General features: G+C 45.1%; 1 protein-coding gene across 1 annotated transcript; it reads right to left on the reverse strand.

Annotated features, from left to right (window-relative positions):
- Positions 1–18,698: 18,698 nt before the first annotated feature.
- On the reverse strand, positions 18,699–20,632 carry LOC147659520 (serine/threonine-protein kinase SBK1-like). Its single transcript, XM_086951679.1, has 3 exons — positions 20,470–20,632; positions 19,794–19,996; positions 18,699–19,583 (listed from the first exon to the last, which is right to left on the reverse strand). Exons 1-3 carry the CDS (start codon positions 20,630–20,632, stop codon positions 18,699–18,701), a joined length of 1,251 nt encoding a protein of 416 aa, XP_086807805.1.
- Between the last annotated feature and the right edge of the window lie 4,254 nt (positions 20,633–24,886).

Consider the following 24,886-nt stretch of genomic DNA (forward strand, 5'->3'; position numbering starts at 1 on the left):
TTGTTGCCTACTGCCTCACCTACCCCTTCTTCTGAACCTAAACTTACCTCCACTGTCTCTCCTCATTCCTTCCACATCCTACCCCAACACGAGCAGGTTAGACGTGCGGAATTCATGAATAATTCCTTCGTTCAGCTCCTTCATCAGCATCAGTTGGTGATGAACACTACCAATTGTTGGGTGTGTGGGTTAATGCCACATACCACCGATAAGGGAATTCCGTACTTGGTCCTTCCTTACAGTTCCCAGGGTTCAGCTCGAGCATTCCAAACAATGTTTCGAAGCGCACTAGATTCTTACCCCAATCGAGAGCCACGTTCTCCACACTTTGGTCCCGGTCCGTACCATAAGCCTTTGGCAGTAGCGATTGCTGATTTAGATAGGGATATCTATGAACCATCGCTCAACCCAGAGGAAGAGGTGCGAGCCTATAGGGATCTGAGTGAGGTTGAGTATAGTGCGCTCATGGGCGAAAGACAGCTCAAGAGTTCATCTCCAATATGGATCGTACCCCACCTTGGTAATTCCTGTTTAAAAGGCCGTGGCCGAAGCCCGAGAGCTCACCTCGGGGAGAGTGCTTGCTCTGAGACGTATGTTTTACCAATGCTCTCTTCCCCTGTTCTCCTGACTGCCAAGGGTACGTACTTTGTCTGTTACGACCGTGCATATACATGGTTGCCCCTTGACTTTGCGGGCACCTGTTATATTGCAAACTTGTTGCCACCGACTTTTACGGTTGCCTCAGATTATCACAAGACTAGAGTTGTGAGAGGCGTGATTAGCAAAGAGGACACTGCCGGTCAAGAGGCAGGAGACTTTTTCAAGGGTTTCTTGCCGTTTTGGGGGCCTATGATCAATAGTAGGAACCTGAGACAGTTGACTCGAGTGGTGGAATCGACAGCTAACATCACTGCTAGTGCCCTTGGTAATATCACAGCAGAGCTTCAGGCGGATAGGCTTATGACGTTACAGAATCGTATGGTTTTGGACGTTGTCTTAGCATATCGAGGTGGAGTATGTAAGGTGATCCATTCGAGTTGTTGTATATTCATTCCAGACAACGCTCCGACTTTCTATCAAGCCATCTCGAAGTTGCATAAAATCTCTGAGTCCATACACGTGGACGTAGGGGATTGGACGCTACTCGGGTGGTTTTGGGGCCTAATGTCGACTTGGGGTTGGAAGGTTCTGATGATCATTGGGGTTGTTGTAGCACTCCTGTTCACGTGTTGTCTTTGTGTGCAGTGTGGTCCTGCCTTATGTGGCCTCTGTGCTACGACGTGTATAAGGCAGCCGCCTGTTACCAAAGGAACTCTGATGGATAGAATTATGTTGCAACAGCATCTAGATGGTCTGATGAATATCGAGATCGATTCTGATTCCGACTAGTGCTTGCCTACATGAGGGCAAAAGGAGCGTCTGAGGTTCCGTGACAATTGTAAGTGGTGTTTTCGACTCGCACGAATATGGTCGAGTCTGGTATCTATGAACCGCAAATGACGAGTTTAGTGGGTGTACGCGTTTTCGCTGTGTTAGCCTAAACCGTTCGTTTGTTTCGTGGGTTTCTTCATCTGAACCCACGGGTTCCATCTTAGATACGGCATCCATTTTGTTTCTTGACCTCAAGTAGCCAGCGAACGGACGCTGTCCGCTTCGCGACCCTGGAATTCCCAAACTCTTGCGGAAGACACGTGTTCCTTTGAAGGTGTCTTTATGATGAGGGGGATGGCACTGTAAGGCAGATGGCCCCGCTCGAGGCTCATCTTGCCGTGCCGGTCTATTGTCTCAGTTGTGCATTCATTAGGCACGTCCCCTTTGATGCCTGCAACTCGTGTTTCCTGATACCACCCCTTTTACACCCTCTTCGATCTGTTCACTGTCCTCGTTTCCCTCTGCACCTGTTTCTGTCTCTTCCTCGATTCGTTTACAGCCAAACGGAATGTACTAATGGTGGGAAGATGTACTTTTACAGTTGGGAAATGCCAAATGCTACGGTAATTATGTTCCGGGCTCTGAATACATGAAAGCGACCCCCTATGACCTTTACTATGGGAACCAGGTTGTAATCTTTTGTTCACCATGTTATCCTATGCCCGAAAACTGTATAAGAAGAGCGATCCACAGATACAATTTGAAGCAGACTCCTCGAACATGCACATGTTGTACTTCTTGTGACTTCTGTGTTCCCTGCAGTAATAAACCTCGAATCTTTGACGCCGAAGGAAGTGTCCTGTGTCTCTGTCATTTGTACGCCGGAACAGGTTACCCACGAAGGTTTTAGGTGTTATCCCTGGCACCGCTGGGTCTTAGAAAAACCCAGTCCTTCAGGCTTGGCCATTCTCCCAGAATTTGCTCTTTTAAAACTTCTTCAGGATCTAAGCGGTAGGCCTGCAGTCAAGTTTGCATTGTCCCTCTAGCGGGTGGCACAACGGGTGTTCAAACTCAAAAGTGACATACTTTGGTGGCCTTCCCTGCTCATGTGGTAGAACAGGGACAATGTACCTCTTCTGCAGTGGCACTTGTCCATTCTATTACACCTATCTGTACCCCTATCAACATCCTCCTAGGCACGGAACCCGCTCATGGGGAACTCTTCTAATCATTTGCAGACCTCATCTGTGAGGCTCCTAACCTTTGCTTGCTCACAGATGTATCCCAGTATGCAGAGTACTTCTGCCACCCACCCCAGGGAAAAATTTCCCCACAAGGTAAATAACGCGCAGACAAACACAGCGGACCTTCAGAAAACACACCAGCCTCACAGACTTAGCGCCAGAGGATGTCATCGCCCACTACAGGATACAAAGGACAACCATCTCCCGCATGTGACCATCATTGCTCACAGGCTGACGGTACCAACACAGCGGACAACCAACATCCCACCTCAGACAAAGCAGCTGGCCGTGCTGCACTTGTTGGTCTCTGGTACCTTCCAAACAACAACCGCCAGAGTCGAAGGAGTCTCAAAGCCAGCCCTATCAAAGTTCATCACAACTGTTTTGGATGCCATCATCAGCCTGGTACCCCAGCACCTTCACTTCCCCCACACTGCACAGGAACAGCTGGAGGCCAAGCAAGGCTTCTACGCCATAGCTGGCTTCCCACATGTGTTGGGGTCAACTGACTGCACACATGTCCTACTTGTGTCCCCTGCCAACACTGCACACAATTACCGCAACAGAAAGCACACTCATTCCATCAATGTGAAGGCAATAGTGGACCACTGGGGACACTTCACCAACGTCATCGCCAACTACAGGCAGTGTGCATGATTCCTACATATTCAGACAATCCATCATCAACCAGTGCTTCCAGGATGGCACCTATGGAAAGGTTGGTAAGAATCAAATGAACACACCACACACTTCAACTCCACAATCATGCAACTCACAACTCTGGGAATGTACACGTTACAAACTCACATACAACATAACAAACAACATGCCCACCTACCAGACATGACAGCACAACTTACTGTGGTAACCTAGGCTAGCCATGAACATAAGCCATCAACGGCATGGCACCTCAGCCACACAATAGCAGATTGTGGGGAGTGGTGGGAACTAGGCATGTGCAAAGGAGGCAAGTGACCCATGAATGAGAATGTACACAATGCCAAGTGTGGCGTGGATGTGCTGGACAGACTGCAGTATGCAGACCACAGACTTGTCCATGTCGACATATACTACTGGTGTTTGTAGTGCAGTAGACAGGGGACGCAACCATATTACCCCAGCAAGTGGGGAAGATCGCGGAAAAGTAGCTGGTCACGTCACCCCCTGTGCGCGTGAGCGGAGTGGGCTGGCCCGGCGTACGCTAGGCTAGCGTAGGGGTGTGAATAAAAAGCACGTAGCTCTGGGCGTGGTTCTATTCTGGAATGCCAAAGGGCGCAAACGGATCATAAGCCACTGAAATGGTTAATAGTTAGGGAGAGAATCCCAGGTTTCTATGATGATCTATTAGACCTTGTGGTGCGGCACAGAGCCAGATCTAGCCACAGGAATACTAATGGTCTTTCTCACCAATTTTACCGATCTGACCACCCAATCTCTCCATGTTAGGGGTTGGTTTGGGGTGTTCCGATCTGCGAGGGGTGTCTGTTGGGATTGAAGATTGCTCCGCAGAGTAATGGGCGTGCACCCTGACTCGAGGTGCCCAACTGTGCTGAAGCCGTTAATGGTTGAGGGATGCAGGATGGAGCCACGTGACAATTCTCACTATGCAGGGTGGGTGCTAGTCTTGGGATGAAAGCGTGTTGGCAAATAAATTAGCTGAAATCTCAATGCGTATTCACATTCTAATCTGTCAATGTAATATCTTTAATTGTCACGATTGATACCCTTCATGTGAATGCTAGAATCATTTTGTTATTCATAAACAAGAAAAATACACTACAATTTGAGATGCTTACATAAGATTATTTATTTGATATAGTCTTCTACTGAGAACACATTTTTTTTAAATGCATTTGTTATAATACAGGTTATGACATACAAAATTTATCAGGCGACGACTTAAGAAGCGATAAAAGGCCATGAACCGAAATTATATTATATCTAGTTCTAATAGGGTTTGTGCCGGTGTTTGGCCTCGACCAGTGTCAGATTTGGGCATTCAAACAGGACATGCAGTAAGTCTTGCGCTCCTCCGTCACATAAATCACAACTACTTGTGGTATTTTCACAGATGTTCCATTTGGAAATAAAAGCTTTTAAAGGTAGAATCCCTATCCGTAATAAAATCACACAACGGCAGACTACATGCCCTAAGATGAAATGAATAAGCATGGGCGAATTTTGCGAATTGGCAATTCATGAATTTGCGGATTTGCTAATTGGCAATCCACAAAATTCGCAACTTCACGCGAATTTTTTTATTTTTGCGTGCTTGCGGGTTTTTGCGAGGCGCTTTGCGTGTTCGCGGGTTTTCGCGAGGCGCTTTGCAATTTCGCGGGGTTTTTTTTTTGGCTGCTTAATCACTGCCACCCTCTCGTTTTTTATGCCCATCTGCCCTCTATACCATTGTTTCTGTGCCCTTCTGCCCTCTGCCCCACTAATTTTTTGTCCCCTTCTGCCCTCTGTCCCACTTTTGTGCCCTTCTGCCCTCAGCCCCACTTAGAATGGCGCCGGCAAGCTGCCAGCGGCATTCTAAAATAGCTAGAAATAGCTTCAACAGGAAGCACTAATAGATAAAGTAAAGCAGGTGCTCCAGTTGAAGGTCAAATTAAGTTACACAATCATTAATCAGCCCAAGTTTGGGGTGATTAATGATTGTGTAACTGAATTTGAGCAGCACCTGCTTTACTTTATCTATTAGAGCTTCCTGTTGAAGCTGACTTTTGTAACTATTTTAGAATGGCTCTGGCAGCTTGCGGCACCATTCTAAAAGAGTTACCAAAGTCAGCTTGAACTGTTGACCCAATCGGTTCTGTTCGCGGATTTTCGTTCGCGGATTTTGCGGGAAATTCGCGAATCTCGCGGATTGCGAATTTACCGAAAATCCGCAAAATCCGCGAGCGGAACGGATTTTCCGCTCATGCTTAGAAATGAATATAATGTTGCTGGAATTTATATTCTATTAATTCTGCATACTGTTCATAATGTTTTAATTGAGAGCAGTGCTTAACATCGAGATCGTAACTTATTCTCGGAGTCAAATGTTTTAAAAAAGCCTCAAATGAGCAGGAGTCCAAGATTTCAAAAGTGATAATGTGCAATTCGATAAGTAAAATGCTATAGTTAAATTCTTTTTAAAAGTATAATGCGATGATTAATTCTTAAAAGTCTCAGTTTTTAATATAAATCTTAAGGTTCCTTCTTCAGCTTGTAAGAGATTGTAATCCCATTTCATGATGTTTGTGATAGCTCTGGCGTAATAGCTAACTAAAGAAAGCGCAAAGCGCAGGGCTTGAGCAAGAACTGCTTGAGGGACTTTAATCAGTTTGCTGACGATATTCCCCTCTTTGATTTTTATTTGATGCCAGTTTTTTATTGGAATGTATTCCAATGCGTAAAATATGATAGGTGGTATTTTTTAAATAAAAACCTCTAAAAGGTATTGAAAGTGTCTCTTTCCGGAAGAGGAATACAAGCGTTGCAGTGCACCTGCGTGGGCATCTGCTTTGCGCCCTATGTGCTGAAAATGAGAGGAATTTTGTAGTGTTTGTGAATAGATTCTCCCCAGGTATGTATATTTTGAACCACCTCTAAAGATTTGCGCCCTAGTGACCAGTTAAATTTAGTGAATTCCTTTCTTCCTCTAAAAGGAATGACTTTTGTTTTAGATATGTTTGGGGCTAAAAAAAATATCTTCTGCATTCTGTAAGAGCTGGTAAGTTTTTTTGTAGGCCCCATGGTGTGAGATCTAGTGTAATCAGTCACGCCTGGCATGACTGGCAGGCGGCGAGGTGGGGGGAACACGCTGGGTGGGGTTAATTAAAATTTTAAAAACATACATTCTCAGGTCCTGGGCCTCCTGAGCTCCTGGCCGGGTCCCGCCTTTTCCTGCTGCTCTTCTGCAGGAGCAGGAAGCAGCCTCCCCTAGGACAATCACAATGCTGCAATGGCAGCTTTGTAATTGGTAGGTATGTTGCCCAGCCGGGTGACTATGGGAAGGCGATTTTCTCCATGCAGGCTGCATTCTGCATACATAGAGAAAAGGGAGAGTGCGCATGACTCATTTGGTCAGCCCAAGACCAGTCAGGGCCCGCAACATTGGGCTAGCCACTCCTCCCCTGCCCTTGAGCAAGACCGCCCACTCGCCCGCCCCCAACTAAACCTTTCTTCTGCTTTCTCGTAGTGCAAGAAGCAGAAAAATAAAATGTAGTTTTACCATTTTATCTTTCTGTTTCCCGCACGGCGAGAAAGCAGTGGGGTGATGCTCCACCGCCCTAATGGAGGAGCCGCCCATGATATTAACAACATTGTTGGTATATATCATGATGTATATTTTACAAGATGATAGTTTTAGGGGAGAAGGAATAATGTTCCAAAACAGTAAGGGAGATCATTTATATAGCGAGAGAATAAAAGGAGGGGCTAAAAGACAACCTTGCCTCAGACCATTCGGTGTAGCTATTGGTCCTGTTGAGCTTTTTTTTTTTTTCTTTTTACAATCCGACGGGATTTCTTTTGCTTTTTAATTTCTTTGTGTCTAATCTCCGAAAAATTTAAGAATTGCAACCGGATTCGTTTATTCCACGTGCATTTTCCGACCTTTTGGAATATCCTGCAAGATTTTCACTACTGTGGTGAGAACTTCTTTGAAATCAATTATTGGGTACGAAGAGTTGTCACTCTGTAGTACTTGGGCAGTGATAATGGCGGAATTTAAATTATTGACTGTTGTTGAATTCCATATCAGCCGCCCTTTTACCTGGTTTACAACAGTAGTGCTATGCAACTGCGTTATGTTCCATGGTTGCAGAGTTATTCCAGTTTTGAGATATAGAATTGTGTGAGCGCTTTTCTGTGTGAATTGGATACTTACTGAATAAGCTTTTCCAAATATATCTTGGCTACTGATCATGTAGTCTACGATCGATGAGCTAGCATTACCTTTTCTTGTGAAGGCCGTGGGAATGTCTCCATCCGTGCTTTTATTTAGGATGCCTCCATTTAGAGGCGAGTAATATTTTCCCACGTTTGTCTGCTTTTGTCTCTGGTGGAATTACTGGTAATGGGATTTACAAAACTGCCTCTTGTTCACAATACTCCCATTTTTCCAGGAGTGCATTTGAAATGTCCCCATTAAAGTCTCCTGGTATAATGCAAGAGTATCCTAATGCTTCTATTACTGCTTTGATTTCCTCTAATGTTTTATTCGTGAGTGAATCTTTTTTGTCCCCTGGGGGGATGTAAGCGTTCAAAATGACTAGAACGTGGGAAATGTTAATATTTTCATTCCAGTGCTTAACCGCGATACATTGCACGCTCGCAAGACGCATATTAATTCCCGATGAAAGTCTTAGCGTAGAAGAATTGCGAGTCCACCTTTAGCGAGGCCCATGCTTACGGGTTCTGCTTGTATGTCATAAACTAAGTAGTCTTTTTGGTCGAAAGTTTTTATTACCAGGTTTCCTGTAGGGCCACCATCGCAGGAGTGTAGTCCAGAATTAGTGCTAACCTCTCCGGGTTTTTCCTGCAATATTCCACGACGCGATACTCAAACTTCTGCTAAAAAGGGAGATAATTTACCTTTTCTTGTTTTTGACTGTTTAGATTTCCCGAAATCCAGGACCAGCAATTTTCCTTTGATGTTATCTCAGTTTTTATTGGATTTTTATTCCAGATCTGTCTCTCTCCATTTTTTATGAGGATGGTTAAATATTCTTCAATGGCATTAGAAGGGCTTTTTGTGTCACAGGGTGATTGGTCTAAATGGAGTGTTTTCCTTTCATTCCTCTCGTTGATTTTCTCCTGTTTTTGATTTTCTCTGCAGTTTGCTGCTGCGGCATTAAATCCATTTTTATGAAGGATGTCGAGTTCTTTTAGGGTTGTGACGGGGACCACATGAGACCAGAACTTGACAATTGCCACCGTGGGTTTAGACTTAATCAGGCAGGCCACTAGTTTTATGGCACTAGCTTAGTGGCACCTGACCCCTAGGTTTTTTGCCTTGGCAGAGGTGCTGGACCCATCTCCGCAGGCCACCAAAACTCCGCCGGAGGGGAAGAGCCTTTTCCGAAGAAAATTACCTCAGTTTTTCCCGCATTTAGTTTTAGTTTATTTGTGTTCATCCAGCATGCCACATTGCAAAGGCATCCCTTGAAACTCGCAAAGGCTGCCTCCGACACCACCGAGTACGGGAACACCAGTTGGGTGTCGTCCGCATATGAAATTGCGGGGACCCCCCAATTGGCAATTAGCGTACATCCAGCAGGTGGTTGTAAGCTGCCTGAGTAAGCTGAGGAATTTGCGAAAAAGCCTTCGGCTACTACCAGAGGCTTGCCGAAAAACAGTTATCCATGCCACTGTTACTTCCAGACTGGATTACGCCAACGGCCTTTATCTGGGTTTGCCGAAATATTTAACTCAGCGGCTGCAAATTGTCCAAAATGAGGCTGCGAGGCTGTTAAAACGTATTCCATTTAAACACAATGTCTCTCCGCATCTTCTCTCGCTACATTGGCTACCAGTCGCGTGTCGGGATAAAATTTAAGGCGCTCACTCTTTGCCTTTAGAGTCCTACATGGCATATGCCCGAATTACTTGAGATCTCGGCTGCCTAGATATACGCAGGCCCGATCCCTTCGCTCCAACTGTCGTGTCCAGCTACTCATTCCACGAGTCAGAAGGGCGCATCTGGGGGGGCAGATCCTTTTCAGCTAATACCACACTGCTATGGAACGCCTTGCCACCGGCGCTCCAGATGGCACCCTCCGAAACCAGTTTTAGGAAACAGTTGAAGATGTGGCTATTCGCTCAGGTGAGCTAAGTCATGGTCCTCACTTTCCTGCTCTAGTCCCACTCGGCTCCATAGCGCCGGGACACCTCCCAGTGAGGTAGCTGTTCGCGCTCTAGAAAAGTCTGCATTATTATTATTATTATTATTATTATCATTTTATTTCCGATATTGTTAGGGAATGTAGTGAGTGGATATTACGAATGGGGTTCACAATTCTTCCTTGGTTCAATGGATTGTTTCCTACGGGGAATAAGTCCGTTATTTCAAGTAAATGTTTTTGGATTTGCTGTTCCTGTGTAAGAACAGTCCCAGAAATCTGCTCTGTGGTTGTTCGGAGTTGATTATAGGTGAATGGTTGTTAATCGTTGCACTAGAAAAGCTTGAGGCCAGAGGATTTAGTTGTTTGTAATTTTCTTTTGTGACAAGTAATAATTGACTTTGGCCTTTGTTGTGTGGGGTTTTGGGAGCTTAGTGATTTGTACTTTTGCTGGAATTTTCTGCTCTGGAGGTGGAGAATTCTGGAATTTTAATTTCTACGCCTTCTGTCTTGTGAATCTTCTATTTGCTCTCTTCTTAATCCTTTTCTACTTGATATTTTCGTTTCGATGTACCTTTCTTGATAGGACCGGCTCAGGCACTTCTGTAGCTGAAGTTCCAGTTTTTAATGTTTATTCTTTACTTGTTGAATTATCAGACGATTCTATGGATCTTCTCTGGTTAAAGATTAGATAATAGGGAATGACATTGTGTGCTGCTTTAACAATGGTGGAGCTTCTTGTTCTTCCCTTTTTGTGTGATCAGACACCATTGGGTCGCCATATGATTCTTAACTGGGGGTTGGTCTTCAGATGCTAGTGGTTCTTTAAGGTTTCGTTGTTTCCCGGCATCATTTTCTTCTCCTTTTCATAATGGAGATTGAGGATTTTATTTGAGTTGTTTTTTCCTTTTTTTTCCTACTAAGTATTGTAGTATTCCTGTTTGCGTTTCTAAGATGTGGTTGGAATTTCCATAAAATTCTCTAAGAGGGTCAATACTGAATCCAGGATCCTTTGTAGAGTGAATAACAAAATGGAGACAGGATTTTGTCTATTCGGAGATTGAAAAGTGTAAAACTGCTGAATTTCAGGTGAATGTGAGAGGCTTCCCGCTGAGTCAGATGTGGAGTGCCTCAAGGATACACCATTCGTTTGTAGGTAATTGTCAACCTTGCTGTTGGATTGGACGGAGCCCCTGCAAACCACACCCAGACCCAGCTAAACAGCACAGCTTCCGCTGGACCTATCGGGAATATCGGGATGAGTGGAGCACTTCAAGCAGGGCCTCCGTGGACCTCCTGTCCAGGTGATTGCCAGCGGCCCGAGAAACGTGCCTGAGGGATCAAACAGAAGCACCCCTGACCAGTCATGGATCGCGCCTTACCCTGAGTAGGCCACTTTACTTCACTATCTCCCCCCACTGCTCAACCACCTTATATTACCTGCTCCCTTTTTTGGTATCTTTGCACCATGTCCCCTTGTCACACCTTACGTCATCTTTTCTCTTATGTTTCCTTGTGCCTCCTTATATTCCTTTTGTACACCGCTCAGTTAAAAGACTCAATCACTGTATGGTAGGGCAAAAATACAGCTGCCAACCAGGGGCTCTCCAATCGCTGTCCTATCACCACCCACTGCACCAGAAGACAGGGTCAATGAGAGGGGGAGGCTGAGCAGGAGCTCACGGTTCCTGCAAGCCGCACCCACGCCTAGGCCGCTTCTGCAGGAGCTCCAGGCTCACACTCCGCTGGTGGCCACTAATACCACCGCACTCAGGCTCTCTCCTTATTTGACCATGATTATCACCAACTCAGCCCACGAAGCTGATACCACGCTGCCACTCGAAGCAGCGATGACTGATGCAAAGCAGAGAAGCCTTACTTGGAGGGGGCGACCGCGCTGTCCATTTGCAGCAGCGGCGACAATGGGGGTAATGGTGGCTGGAGCGACCCCCCAGCCAAGTCTACAAATCAGCCACACGCTAAGCTCTGGAGACTCCGCTCGGTCTCCCGGGTGCCGGGCGTCATGCTGCTCTGTTTGGGCGTTGGTCGCCGCCCATTAACTGGCTTTGCTCGGCCTCAGTCGCAGCTCCAGTCAGCCAGATGCAGGGTTGAGCGGAGCTGCTGCAAGGACAGAGCTCGGTACACAAAAGAACTGCGGAACAGGAATCCACCATCAGCACGCTGACAGGAACGTTATTGTGCGTACAGCAAAGTCATGCTTACTGACTTTTAATAAAGCTGTCATGAGCATCGAAGGGGTTAAGCAGGACTGGAGCCATATCATCTCCCAACCATCATTCTGTTATGAATAGTATGTCAGATTTTGTGTCAGTGAGAAGGTCGTAGATGTGATGTTTGTTTTTCAGAGATCAATTGAGCATTTATTAGTAGTCAGTTTGGAGAATGTGCTTTGGCGATAGTGTGACTTTGTTTTGTAGAAGAGTCAGCAGTATTTTGAGGGCTTGTAGCAGGTGTGTCCTTAGCGTTGGCGCTGGCTGTATGAAGATAGCAATTGTGAAAACATAAAATGGAAGGTGCACACAATTAAAGTCAAAAAAGGCAGTAAAGTATTAAATATCTTCTTCTTTATTTAGTGGTATTCATTGGACATAGGCACAGCCAACGCGTTTCGTTCCATTTGCCTTAAGGAACTTCGTCAGGGCAAAAAAAGTATAGTTCAGTGCTGTCAACAAAGTTGGACAAAGATGTGAGGATCAAAGGATTGACTACCAATAGTGGGTCAAAGTCGTATGACCTGTAGAGACGGTGTCCTCACTAATTGAGATAGGTCCAGTTGTCCCGGTGTGACACCGGGACACCACGAGAAAGCGGATTACGGAAGACAAGCACCCTAATACAGGTGCTCGGTGGTTAATGCCACGAACACCGCACTGCTCTTCAGATTGGCTGCGGTATCGCCTTTATATTCGGCCTTCCCCGGGATACTGAGTCAAGAGGAATATAGTAATATTCCCCACGGGAACCAATAGACCTCCCGTCGAGTTATAATTCAACTGTACTCATCATCTGATCCTACACTCAATACCGGTCAGCCTTGGCGAACTTGGGAGTCTACCTTAGGATTCCAACTGGACCTATCTCAATTAGTGAGGACACCGTCTCTACAGGTCATACGACTTTGACCCACTATTGGTAGTCAATCCTTTGATCCTCACATCTTTGTCCAACTTTGTTGACAGCACTGAACTATACTTTTTTTGCCCTGACGAAGTTCCTTAAGGCAAATGGAACGAAACGCGTTGGCTGTGCCTATGTCCAATGAATACCACTAAATAAAGAAGAAGATATTTAATACTTTACTGCCTTTTTTGACTTTAATTGTGTGCACCTTCCATTTTATGTTTTCATCTCTGATTCATACACCTATTGGTAGCAGGTGTAGGAAGTAGTTTGCACCACCCTAAATTCAGAACTATAGGATCTGGAGTGCTTGACCTGGTCTGCTGCCTTGGTCTTTTTGAATTTTGAAGATAGCAATTGTGTAGCTGTTCTGTGCTTGGTTCCTCGTCCAGCAGGCTAAGATGGCATTTTGATGGGTCTGCCTGTGTAAGTATTGGAGACAATGATTGAGCTTGAGTTGGTGAGTATGTTGTTTTTGTAGTGTAACCTTGTTGTGCAGTAGGCATGGACAAGCAAAGTTGTGAGGAGTGGCATGTAGCTTACTTTGTTTTGGTCTGTTAAGGGCAGAAGGTGTATGAGTTATTGCTAGTGGTGCAGCATGTGGGTCTTGTGGTAAGGTTCTTAATTGTCCAATGGATGAGATGTGGTTAAACTAGAGTTGCTGTATACGTGTTAGGTGTGGGGGAGAGGAGAAAGCTTGACATTAGAGCTTGTACATGGTGTGTATCACTTGTGTAATCTGGAAGGTAGGTGTATGTTTGTGATCAAAAGTATGATGAGGTGTTGTATGTGAGAGATCTTGTTATTCCGGTGTGTGTTATGTATTTGTTCTCTGTGAAGGATTTGTATGTAAAGTATTGTTTGTGAGTGGAAGTAATAGGGTAAAGGGGTGGTGATGTGTTTGTGAGTAGAGTGTATGTTGTGTGTACGGGGGGGGTGAACCAGATTTAACAGTGTTTGTGTTAGATTTGATTGCTGCAAGAGGTAATATGTGTAGTGCAGTGGAATGTAAGTGTTTTGTGGTTGTGTTATTGTGGTAGAATGAAGAGGAGGGTGTTGGTGGTTGGAAAGATGGATGGCTGAGTATAGGTTTGTTAGAGACACAATGTGTTCTGTTAGGAGTAATTGGAGCAGGGAGTATGTATCTGGACGGGATATAGTTAAATATGGTGTAGAATTGGATTGTGTTAGTGATCAGTGGATTAGTTAGTGGTATAGGATAAAGCTGTGCATTGTTTGTAAGTAATGGTGCAAATGTGTGGTAGCTGGAATAGAAGGGTGGATAGGGTTTGTTTCTGGGGTTATGTAGTGGGTGCTGAGACATTGATCTTTGTCTAGGGTTAGTTTCTAGTGAATGAGTAGAGTACATGTGATGTGAGTATCATAATCTGGTTGTGGATGGGGTAGGGTGGATGCTGGTGTAGGTAATATTGGGCAGCATTTCTGGCCCTAGTGCCGACCAGTCCGCCCTTAACCTCGAAACCAGGCTTAGACGCCCTGAACCCTAGCCCTTATAGACTGATCATTTAGGGAGCTGTAGCCCGAAAAAAGAGGGGCTTTGTTAACTTCCTGGGCATAGTAGAAGTGGAGCTCTCTGTATCTACCTGCTAATCAGTGCTTGGCTTGGCCATTCCCCCAGAATTTTCACTTTTAAAACTTCTTCAGGGTCTATGTGGTAGGCCTGCAGTCATGTTTGCATTGTCACTCTAGCGTGTGGCACAATTGGTGTTCAAACCCAATAGTGACATACCTTGATGGCCTTCCCTGCTCATGTGGTAGAACAGGGACAATTTACCTCTTCTGCAGTGGCACTTGTCCATTCTATACCAGTCTGAACCTATATGTTCCCCTATCAACATCCTCCTGAGCCACGGAACCAGCTCATGGGGAACTCTTCTCCTCATTTGCAGACCTCATCTGCTTGCTCACAGATGTATCCCAGTATGCAGAGTACCAACATGGCCAACAATGAGAGGTGGCCCATTCTGCCCCTTGGGTCAGACTTCTACCACCCACCCCAGGGAAAAAGTTCCCAACAAGGTAAATAACCAACAACGGCCATTGACATCTCTCAGTGTTGTGAGGCCAAGCTCCTAACCAGCCACTGCCACTTGTAAGCACCTGTTTGGAGTCTTGGCAAGGCCTCACTTCCAGGCGTGGGGTTGGGATAGAGTCCCCCACTTGCTCCTGAAGCCCCCCTGGCCTCATAGGTTTCTCAAAATGGGAGGCTATATCCTTAGGTAGGGCCACTGGAATTATACGGCAGCGGAGAGCCAAAGTATGCCGCATGGTTGAGTAAGAAAGGGAAAATCATGCACCATAAAGGTGCACAATTTTTTACAGTATTACATCATTATTTTGTAATTTCGACACTTGTTACCACTGTCTGGGCATTGGCTGAACCTCCTTAGTTCCAGTTTAACTCTCAAATATAGCAATAGGCAACATAAAGGTGACCAGTCAATTTTTCCAGATGGCCCTCCCCTGCGCGGTAACGTGTTACTGCACTGTTTGAACATTTCTAAATATTTTAGCTAGAAATGTTTTTTTGTTAAAATCTGTAGATTATGCAGCAGTTGGTGGATTATGTGTCAAATCTAGAATTAAGAGAAAAATGCTGAGGCCGCACAATCGCATAATTCCAGTGGCCCTGGTCTTAGGTGATGGACACCCTCCTCCCACTCTTACTTCTGCCACCTCATCTCATACAAATCTTTTTTTGTAATCACCCTTCAGCACGTTCCTAGAAGCCTAAGCCTTTCCTGTTGTAATAATTGTGACCAAACCCACTTTTGTTTGGCCCACACGTTCAGACCTTGAACTGCCCACTAAGCTCAGGCAAGTGAGTCCTCCATGGTTGTGTGATACACGTTGGAGCCAATGCAAGAGTTACCCCTATGCAGGGTATGTGCTAGTCATGGGAAAAAAGGGCTGTCTCGAATAAATCAGCAGAAACATGTACATTTCAGAGCTTTTTCACCTCCTACTCTCTCAAAGTACTATTTAAATGGTATGTGTTCAGTTGATGCCCAACATGCATATGTTATTTTCATGTTATAAGTATTATGTCTCCATAAACAACAAAATCGCAACTATAATTCCAGATGCATACTGAACGTTTAATGGAGCAGTCACTGCACACAACATTATTTGGATTTTGCAGGTGGTATTTGTACAACAGTTAATTATGAGACACTTAACAGCGCTGAAGTCCAGGTGGTAGAAGAGAATGTCCTAAACATTAATGAGCTTGTTCTTGATTGAATAAGTGCAGGTCAGTGAGAGCATGGCACACTTAGTAATGTGGCATGGTTCTATCAAGCTCACAAGGGGTCATGGAGCTAGGTTAATTCTCAAGGTAATAAGCTTCGCATGTTTGCTACTGCTGTCCACAAAGGTACTGGCACCTTCTACTAAAAATGTTGCTGCAGACTGCCAACATGATTTAAGCTACTACAAATAATTGCACTTCCGGCTTTTAGGGTTTCCCCACATGTAAATGCTGGATGAAAAACAGAGTCCCTTATGATTAGCCTCAATTTAGGACGTGACTTGTAGTTTCTACTCATGGTTCCCCATCGGGGTGAAAGTCAGAATTCTTATTGTTCCATCTCATTCTTAAAAAAGGAGACTTTGTGTTCCTTAAATTAACTTCCACCTCCACATAAAGACTTCTCAGGGTGTGAGAAACCTCTGAAATTCTTTCTGGTAACACGCCTCCTTAAAACTCTGAGCCACTATCCAGTATTTTCAGAAACATCTTCAGTATTGAGCCGTGGCTGATTCCTTTCTGCCTGTGGCTCTCTCGGTGCCTTCAAGTATGACATTTTTCAAAACCTCATATTGCGCCCTCTTCTGTCAAGAGACACTGCTCAGCTGTAACTGCTGGTGTTAGTGGTTAGGGTTCCGGTAGCTGTGTCCTTCATGTGTCCTCTGTCCAGCCGTGGCATGGGAATGGGTGGGCTCAATCACCCATCCCATTTTCCCACAAACTTCAACGAAAGAGAAACAAGAATTAGATTCCAATGTGATAATTCCATAAATATTCTAACAGTGATAAATACACTGAAACAATTTCTTGAAATCAAAGAGACTATCCAAATCTTCTGTCTGTTACCATAAGCAACAATATTCTATTTTAGCGTTTTTTTACAACCCAGACAGACAACTGAAAATGTTCTCATGTGAAAAAATAGACAAAATACACATTGATCAACTTAACATAGAACCCCTGGTGGTGTGTATCCATCAGTGCACCTATAGATGAAATGGATGCCTCCAATTGCAAGAGGGTGTTCCTCGTAGAATGTCCTGTGACTGAGCTACCACGCTGACTAGTTGTAGCTGTGCCAACCGAGAATGGGTGGAATTGGTAGTCCAACTCACAAATAGATGGAAATATTTTGGCGGCACGCCCATCAATCCAGAGGATGGGCACTATTCTTAGTTTTTTAGATCTTCCCTAAACCGAGGCCTTGTCCCCTCTAGGGTATAGACACCATGTGATAAAATGACTGTTTAGCTAGATGTTTCAGACCAGACCATGGTATTGCTGGGGCCGATGCAGAATAGGTGTTCCACTGCAAGCAAAGGTTGGTTGGTGAAACCAAGGAACCTGGTGGAGAACAACGAAAGACAATCGTCCTATGGCCAATGCCAACTATACCAAAAAGGGTGATCCTGAACTACCATTACCTGCATCAGCTTAATTTGGAATTTTAGGAAATGATCCGCAGAAACAGTGATTCTGGTGGTATTGCCACAACAACTTCTGACCACAAAACGTTACCAAGGACTTCCATGCATTTATTTTTGGGTTTTTTAACTATGTCTCAACATGGTCCAAAGCATTAGAGAACTTTATAAAAGAACACACATATCGTGAACCTAAAATAAACACCAAGGAAGGACAGACGGATCAACACAATAAAAAAAATAATAGACAATGGATCTTAGGAATGGGAGAGAGCTAAACTGATATACGCCTTAACGGTAATGGCGTTCAACTAGAAGACAAATCAAGGGCTTGGCTGAAATGGCTTTCAAATACGAGGCTTGAGCCCCTTAATTAGAAATAGCCATGTTAGCTCGGGGTAATTGTCAGACAAGTTGAAAATGCCCTTGAGAGTAACAATGTAAAAAAGCCCTATTACTTGTATCTGTAACCTTCCATAAGGTTGCTACCAAGTTTGAAATCAGGAACTGTACGTCTTCAGAGCACATAAAGCGGATGAAAATCCTAACCACTGTTTCTCGTCTTTTAATCTCCTTTTTTGCTGCAGTTTTAATATTCCTACCATTTCATTTCCACAATCGGTTCTTATTGAAACTGAATGGTATAACTTCACCGGCTGTGTTCAGCAATTTGTTCACTTCTGTTATGGACTGTGTATTTCATGTTTTTCTGTGAAATCCCTTCTTTCACCCAGCACTCTGTTCTTACATCACTTTACATGGGTGTTAAAGGGAGCCCCTTACTTCATGTATCCATTGTTTAATTGCTTAAAACACATTGCTTCTGTAAGGAAGCCAACCTTAGTTGTTTTAATCCTACTCTATAAATTTTCACTTTTATTTTGATCATGTATGCAGTGCCTATGATATTTAGTTGCTTTAGCTGTTTTGCATAGTGACATGGATGCTTCTATTGAATTGGTGAGTACAGGCAATGACTTGGTCTTACCCTGCAAAAACATCACTTTTTGTGGCACTGTTAGTGGTAAATGTTATTGGGGTAAGCGGTCTTTGTTTGGATGGTAGGAGAAGATTAAGCTATTAAGCATTGCTTGAATTTGTGCTGCTTTGTAAAAGTGCATAAGACCTGAGTTTGAGAAGCACCAATATGTGATCAATGGTTGAGCCCATGGCTGCAGCATTTGAAATTGTAATCTCAGGATAAGAGTTCTGAGTAAGAACCTATAAAATCATGAGAGGTGGATACATTAGCTTACCTTGGCCTCCAAACAATGCTTGAGGCTATTCCACTCCCATGGGGAGCGCTAGCCATGTCTGAGAGCCACCACAGCTGCTGTTCTCTTAGTATGGACAGGCAGTCTCTCTTTGCAGTTCATGAAATGGACATTCCTGTCGATCTCATTCGCACTCAGGCACCATGTCACGAGACCTCTACCTCAGCTCCCAAGAACAGAGATGAGTAATCGGTGAGTATGGTCTGGTCTGTGCTATGTTCTCTCCATTGATCTGGCTTCATTTGGAAGTCTGTGAAAAAAACTTCTAGCTCAGGAGAAGAACATGTGCTTTCACTGGAGTCCGAATTCAGGGAGCCCAAACTGATGCTCTTGTTGCTCTCTTCTGTGTCAATGCTTTCGGAATCAGAGGAGCTCGAAGATCCACTGCTCGTCTCCACAGCCTGCCCATCGCCGCCAGAAGACACGGAGTCACTGGAGGTGAGCTCAGTGCTGCTGCCTTCTGCTACATTGCTGGTGTCTTCTAAACCACCTGCTAGACCGAGATCCACTGTCCAAGAAAAATCAATGAAGTGTAGGACTTCCACAGCATTGCTCCTCTGGAGAGGATTGTGAGCCAGAAATTGACGGAACATATTGAGGGCTTCAACAGTGAAACGTTTCCACCGGCAAGGAACCCCGTCTGCACCTGTAGTCGCCCAGTCCACAAAGATGCTGTAGTTGATGTCTTCAAATCTTGGTGTCTCCCAAGGAAAGGTGCCAGTCAACACACAGAAGAGAAGTATCCCAAAAGCCCACACATCCAGGCTGAAGTCAACCTCCAAGCAGTCAGCGTGGGGTCTGTAAACTTCTGGGGACATGTATGGGACCGTTCCTGACCTTGCAGATACATCAGTTCCCTTCAGTCGAGTTAACCCAAAGTCAGTCACTTTGATGCTGTGACATTCCTCATCATAGAGTAGCACATTCTCTGGTTTGATGTCACGGTGCACAAGTCCTTTACTCCGCATGAAGTCCAAAGCACTAGATATCTGAACCGCACAGCGCTTTACTTTCTTTTCTGGAATTCCAACCTGAAAAGCAGAAAAAAAAATATGAATAGGTGCAAATTGATTAGTAAGGATTCGCATGAGGAAATGCACCATATTATAAACCCTTGAGATGACCCATGCATAAAGAGATCTGCATGCAGTATTAGACAGTTACACGAATTCCGCTATGAATGCATTATTTGCCATATAACATGGAGCAGCTGTACTAGACTGGCCCATGTGTGTACATACCTGATCCTGAATTAAAGAGAAGAGGTCACCTCTAGGGGCCAGTTCCTGGGCAAATACATAGTGCTCTTTGGTCTGGAAAGCAACTCCGTAGCTGGCAATAATATTAGGGTGCGAGGAGAGACAGAAAGCTATGCAGTACTCCATCAAAAATCTCCTCTGTGATGTACGGCCTTTACTGAGAAGCTTCAGGGCCACTTTCTGGTCTGTAGAGAAAAAGCAGTCATTGGTTGGACATGCATTGCAAAATGTACAAGACATCCTCAACCTCACTCTGGAGATGTTGTGAACCTGTGCAATGTAATAACTTTGTTTCAATTAGTACAGAGAGGTGGTAGCACCAACAGGGCCCCCAGTGGAGAGCAGAGATGACACATGGAGGTATGGTCGAAGAACAACCAGGTCAAGAGATTTGTTTCACAGAAAACACTATACGCAAGACGATCATAAAGCATTGGAAAATTGGGAAACAAAGCAATGTCTGTTCAGTATCAGGTCGATACAAATACGTTTTGAGGGGAAAAAACATAGGTTGCACAAGAACATGACCTCTAGTGTATTCTACTTTGTGGACAATGTGTCTCACTTGTTTACTGATTCCTACACAGATCATTTTAGAAAGTTGAACGAGGTACCTAGCCCCTAGTTCTAATTCTACTTTTAGGCCTTGCTTTCTCACCGGTTGTCCTGTTTTGTGCCATCAGCACAGATCCGTAGGCGCCAGAGCCAAGCTCTTGCAGAACCTCAAAATAAGCTTCCAGCTCTACCTCCACGAGGTTCTTTGATATTTGGGATGCGTGCCCTTCCAGGATCAGTTCAGTCTCGGTCACGTGTGGATTCATATTCTAGTATTCTTCCTTTTAAGCTAAAAACATGGACAAAAGAGGGGGATACAATGAAATGTCTGTCTCTAGGCTGTCAGGTGGGTGCTGCGTTTCACTGGAAGGGTGCCACTCCTAATGTCTGTGATAAGACATTAGGAGTGTGTCCACGTCCTTGTGTCATTGCCGCAGTATAATTCACATGCATTCATTAGTAGGAGCTGAACAGAGGGTTTCATTTACAAAGAATTGGCTTAACCTTCCTGCAGAAAAAAAAATCAATGGAGGGTGTTTCCTCTTTCTATGTGTGCTGCAGAATGCAGCTACACAGAAAGAGGGGAAAACAAGGAGAACTGAAAATATTTTTACGCATTTCCTGGTTTACAGATACTTGTAAATCTGGAAATGTGTCAAAACCTATGGGCGTTGTATGGAATAACCCACTGCAACGCCCATGGAACGCCCCCCTGACGCATAGTAAAGCAACACAGCAGCTTGCGCTGCATTGCCATACACCATACATATGAGGCCATGGAAAGCCATGCAAAGTGCTTGGCCTCGTAGACATGGGTGGGCACTCTGCGCTGCCTGAACGTTATAGAACTTGACCCACTGGCAGTGAAAGGGGCTTGTAAATAAGCTTCAACGTGTGCAATCAAAGACCAACAAAAAAGTCTAATTTCAGGGCAAGATCGTGTGCACGCCGCATTGGAAGGCATCACACGCTGCACCTCTTCTGGAGGTCACCATCAAACAAACATTTGGGCCTAAAACTGCCTTGTGACGCGTCCGATGAATTTACTCGAAAAACCAAGGCATATACAAAAAACATCTGAGATAAAGGACAGGCATCGGAAACCACTCCAAGAAGCGTGACACAAAAGCATTCTCTCATATTTGAAACCCCCACTCCGGATTAGCTTAAATTCGTTTCAGTTACAAAGCCCACAAAGCTGCTCGCATTTGTTAGCCAAACACCGCCATTCTAAGCGTGTGCGTAACGTCACTTCCTACATAATTAATGTGGTCAGGTCAACATTGGCGTCCCCTTGTTCCGAGAATAAATAAAACGCAAGCTTCTATTTTGTTCGTTTTTGGGTGTCGCCCCTGGAGTTTAATTAGTTCCATATCGCCAGCTCCCCGCCATCGAAATCTTGGCCACAAGGCGGTGAACCGAATACCATCGCATCAAAGCATCAGCGAGAGACCTCACAAACGGAAGTTCGCAAATCAAACATACGGGCACATTAGTAATTAAAACCGAATATTTCAGTCCATGCTTCTTCTAACATTCAAATTCAAAGCGCTGCAAAATCGCCCCATTTTAGTCTAAAACTCGGGGTGCAGTTTGAGGCAGGGCAACCGTCGCCAACAGGAGTTGTGGCTCTAGATCCCAGGGGTAAGAGAGGCTTTCTTCATCCCAATTAGGTGTGCCCATCACTGCCAGAACAAGGAGTGGGAGCGTTGTCCTTGCATCGGCGCCCATGCCCCCCCTGCCCGGCCTCGATTCACCTACAGACTGCAGCCCACAATCTGTAGGTGACAGAATAACCGGCACTTTCAAAAGCTGCATACCTGAGTGTGAACGGGACTCACTGACGTCCGTAGTCAAGACCGAGCGGTTCCCGCTCTCTTTTAAGGATTCCTGGGTCCGGTCTTCGTCTTCAGTTCAAACTCCAGCAACAGAGGCCGCAGCACGAGGGAAGGCGAGGGCTTTGCCCCCAGACAGGGGGTTTTGTACCCCGGCTGGGGGCGTGGCCTTGTCCATCCTGGGCACAGGTACTGGACTCATTTACATAACAAAGAGACGAGGGCCCGGCGGGAACAAACGGGAACTGGGGTGGGCGTATACGATGAAAACGCAACTTATATATTAGGGCGCCTTTGTAATTAAATACATCTATAGTATTGTATCGGTATTAGTTGTAGTTTTTATGTTCAGAAATTCCTCAGTACACCACCAACCTGTACTTTGCCACGGATAAGAAGACGATGTGCTGTGGGGAGATGTCGGTTCTATCGCCCCGTATCACCGCAGAGACACACACTGAATACAATTCTCTCCCTAATTACAGTAATTTGGGTCAAATAGTATTTGAAATAAGATCAGCCCCACTAATATACTCCCTTAGTTCTACAATTGACGGTGTTTTAGGAAGGAGAGGTGTACATTCAACTATATATTATAAGATGATATGTGGAGAAATGGCTCATTTTGCCCCTCCCTTGCAAACACGGGTTCTATAGATGTTTTCCATCGCCCTTCAGATGTACTTCAAGAAGATGGGCCGCGCTCCCGCCCCGCATCTCAAATAACCCCGATGAGTCCCATCACCAGGCGAGCCTACCTCATCCAGCGACTCTGCATGGGACACGTAAGACATTTATTTCTGAGCTAGGTCTACTGCTCTATAATTCCCCTTTAATATGAATACTGATATATATGAAACACTAAACATGTAATCGAAATTTAGAAATCCCTCACTTAACACTGCTTTACCAATCGACTAACGCTCAAAACTTCGATTTAAAGAGAAGTGAAAAAATGATGAATAAATAAATGCATCTACAATTTTAGTAACAGTAAGGAGTGAAGCTATATATGTTTAAGTATGGAGAGAGTGGGGAGTTCGCGTTGCTAAACTAGGAACCAACATTTTGAAGTATAGAAATACGACCGTTAAACGGACCAGAGTTGTGGTTTTCGTGACGTCACTTCCTCTTCCGGTAATTAGTGAACGCCTGTAACGCCTCAGTAACTCTTAATCAAACCAAACAGTAACATACACCACTTTTCCAATGTAAGGTGGTTTGTAATCACCGTCTGCGCATACCTACACTTGAATGTTATCGATTCAACATATAAACTTTTAATAGAACAAAAAAAAATCTGGGTCCATTTCCGAGTATATGATATACTCCTAAAAGAACACAGAAAGTCAAAGGCTACGTAATAAGGGGCAGATTTACAAGCCCTTGCGCCTCTTTTGCGTCAAATTTCACATGGGGAATGTGCCGCAAAAGTGGCGCAAGGGGCTTGTAAATCTGCCCCTAAGTGCATGGATGTAAAGTGCATTTCTGCAATTGAAAGTCCAGGTGTGTCTCAATTCTTTGTTTGTATAGAGATGGGATGGGAACAATTTAACTGAAACAAACACTCTAAAGGCAGATAGCACGGAGCGTAAAAGAGATGAAAACAGAAGAGCGATTGGAGGGTCAAAACTCATATCGCAGCCCCGGGGCATTAGCAAAGGAAAGGCCGGAGGGGCCAGGGCCAAGCCCAGACACTAGCGGGACCGGAGAGAGATTGTGGCGGGAACAGGAGCGCTGGGCGGTTGGGAGCCAGAATATTGCTTTATAAACACCCATGAACGTAACCGAAGGAGAACTATGATAACTCAGTGGGTTTAAAGCACAACATTGCCTTTCTCCACGATTCGCAGCTGGAGCTCCGGCCGCCCCCGCCCTGCCTGGCCCATTTATCTTTACACTCATTAGTAATCGGTAAATCCCAACCAACAATGGTGACGGTAAGGCTGCTGTCCCACACGCTTCGAACCCGCAGACCCTAGGGTATGTGTGCAAAAACAGTATAATTGTCGTGTTTTACCCGGCCCTCGCTTATCACTCAGGTGGGGCTGTGGCCCTTTATGTGACACCCCTGGCGACAGGGTCGGACTGCGGCAGAAAATAGTCCTAGGCGCCAAATAAAGTGTCTCACACATGCGAATCAGACCACTAAAAAGTTGGCCATGTTTGCAAACTGGGGAACCTTTGAACTTGTAAAGACATCAGTATCGGCCACATGCATCAAAGTAAGGTTTTGCGATTCCTTATTTGCGATTTTTAGGGAATCGCAAATAAGGAATCGCAAAATGGGATGCATGATTTAAATCGCATAATATTTGCTCGCAGCCTTGGGAGTGCAACTGTGAGTCACTCTGGTGTTGGTGACGCGGGGCTATCAGGACCTTTGCCTTGTTCCCTGGATTGTAAGGAGCGATCCTTGTTGCTGGCCCTGGATCCCCTGAACTGACCTTTTCCGTTTGCTGCCTGGATTCCCTGACCAAAGAGGAGAAGCTGCCGGGTCGTCAGGGCGGGACTGCGAGTCCCAGCAGGACTAGCGCTCTGGTCATCAGCACACCTGCGACTCTTCCCGCCCCCCCGCTCCGCCTCCAGCACGCCTGCAGTACTTAGACGGCTCGCGGCCCCCGCTCCGCAGTAAGCAGAGGGAAGGGCAGACCGGCGGGAGGCCTCTCGGTCTGGATAAAAATT

Source organism: Lissotriton vulgaris, unplaced genomic scaffold, assembly GCF_964263255.1.
Source record: "Lissotriton vulgaris unplaced genomic scaffold, aLisVul1.2 SCAFFOLD_428, whole genome shotgun sequence".
NCBI lineage: Eukaryota > Metazoa > Chordata > Amphibia > Caudata > Salamandridae > Lissotriton > Lissotriton vulgaris.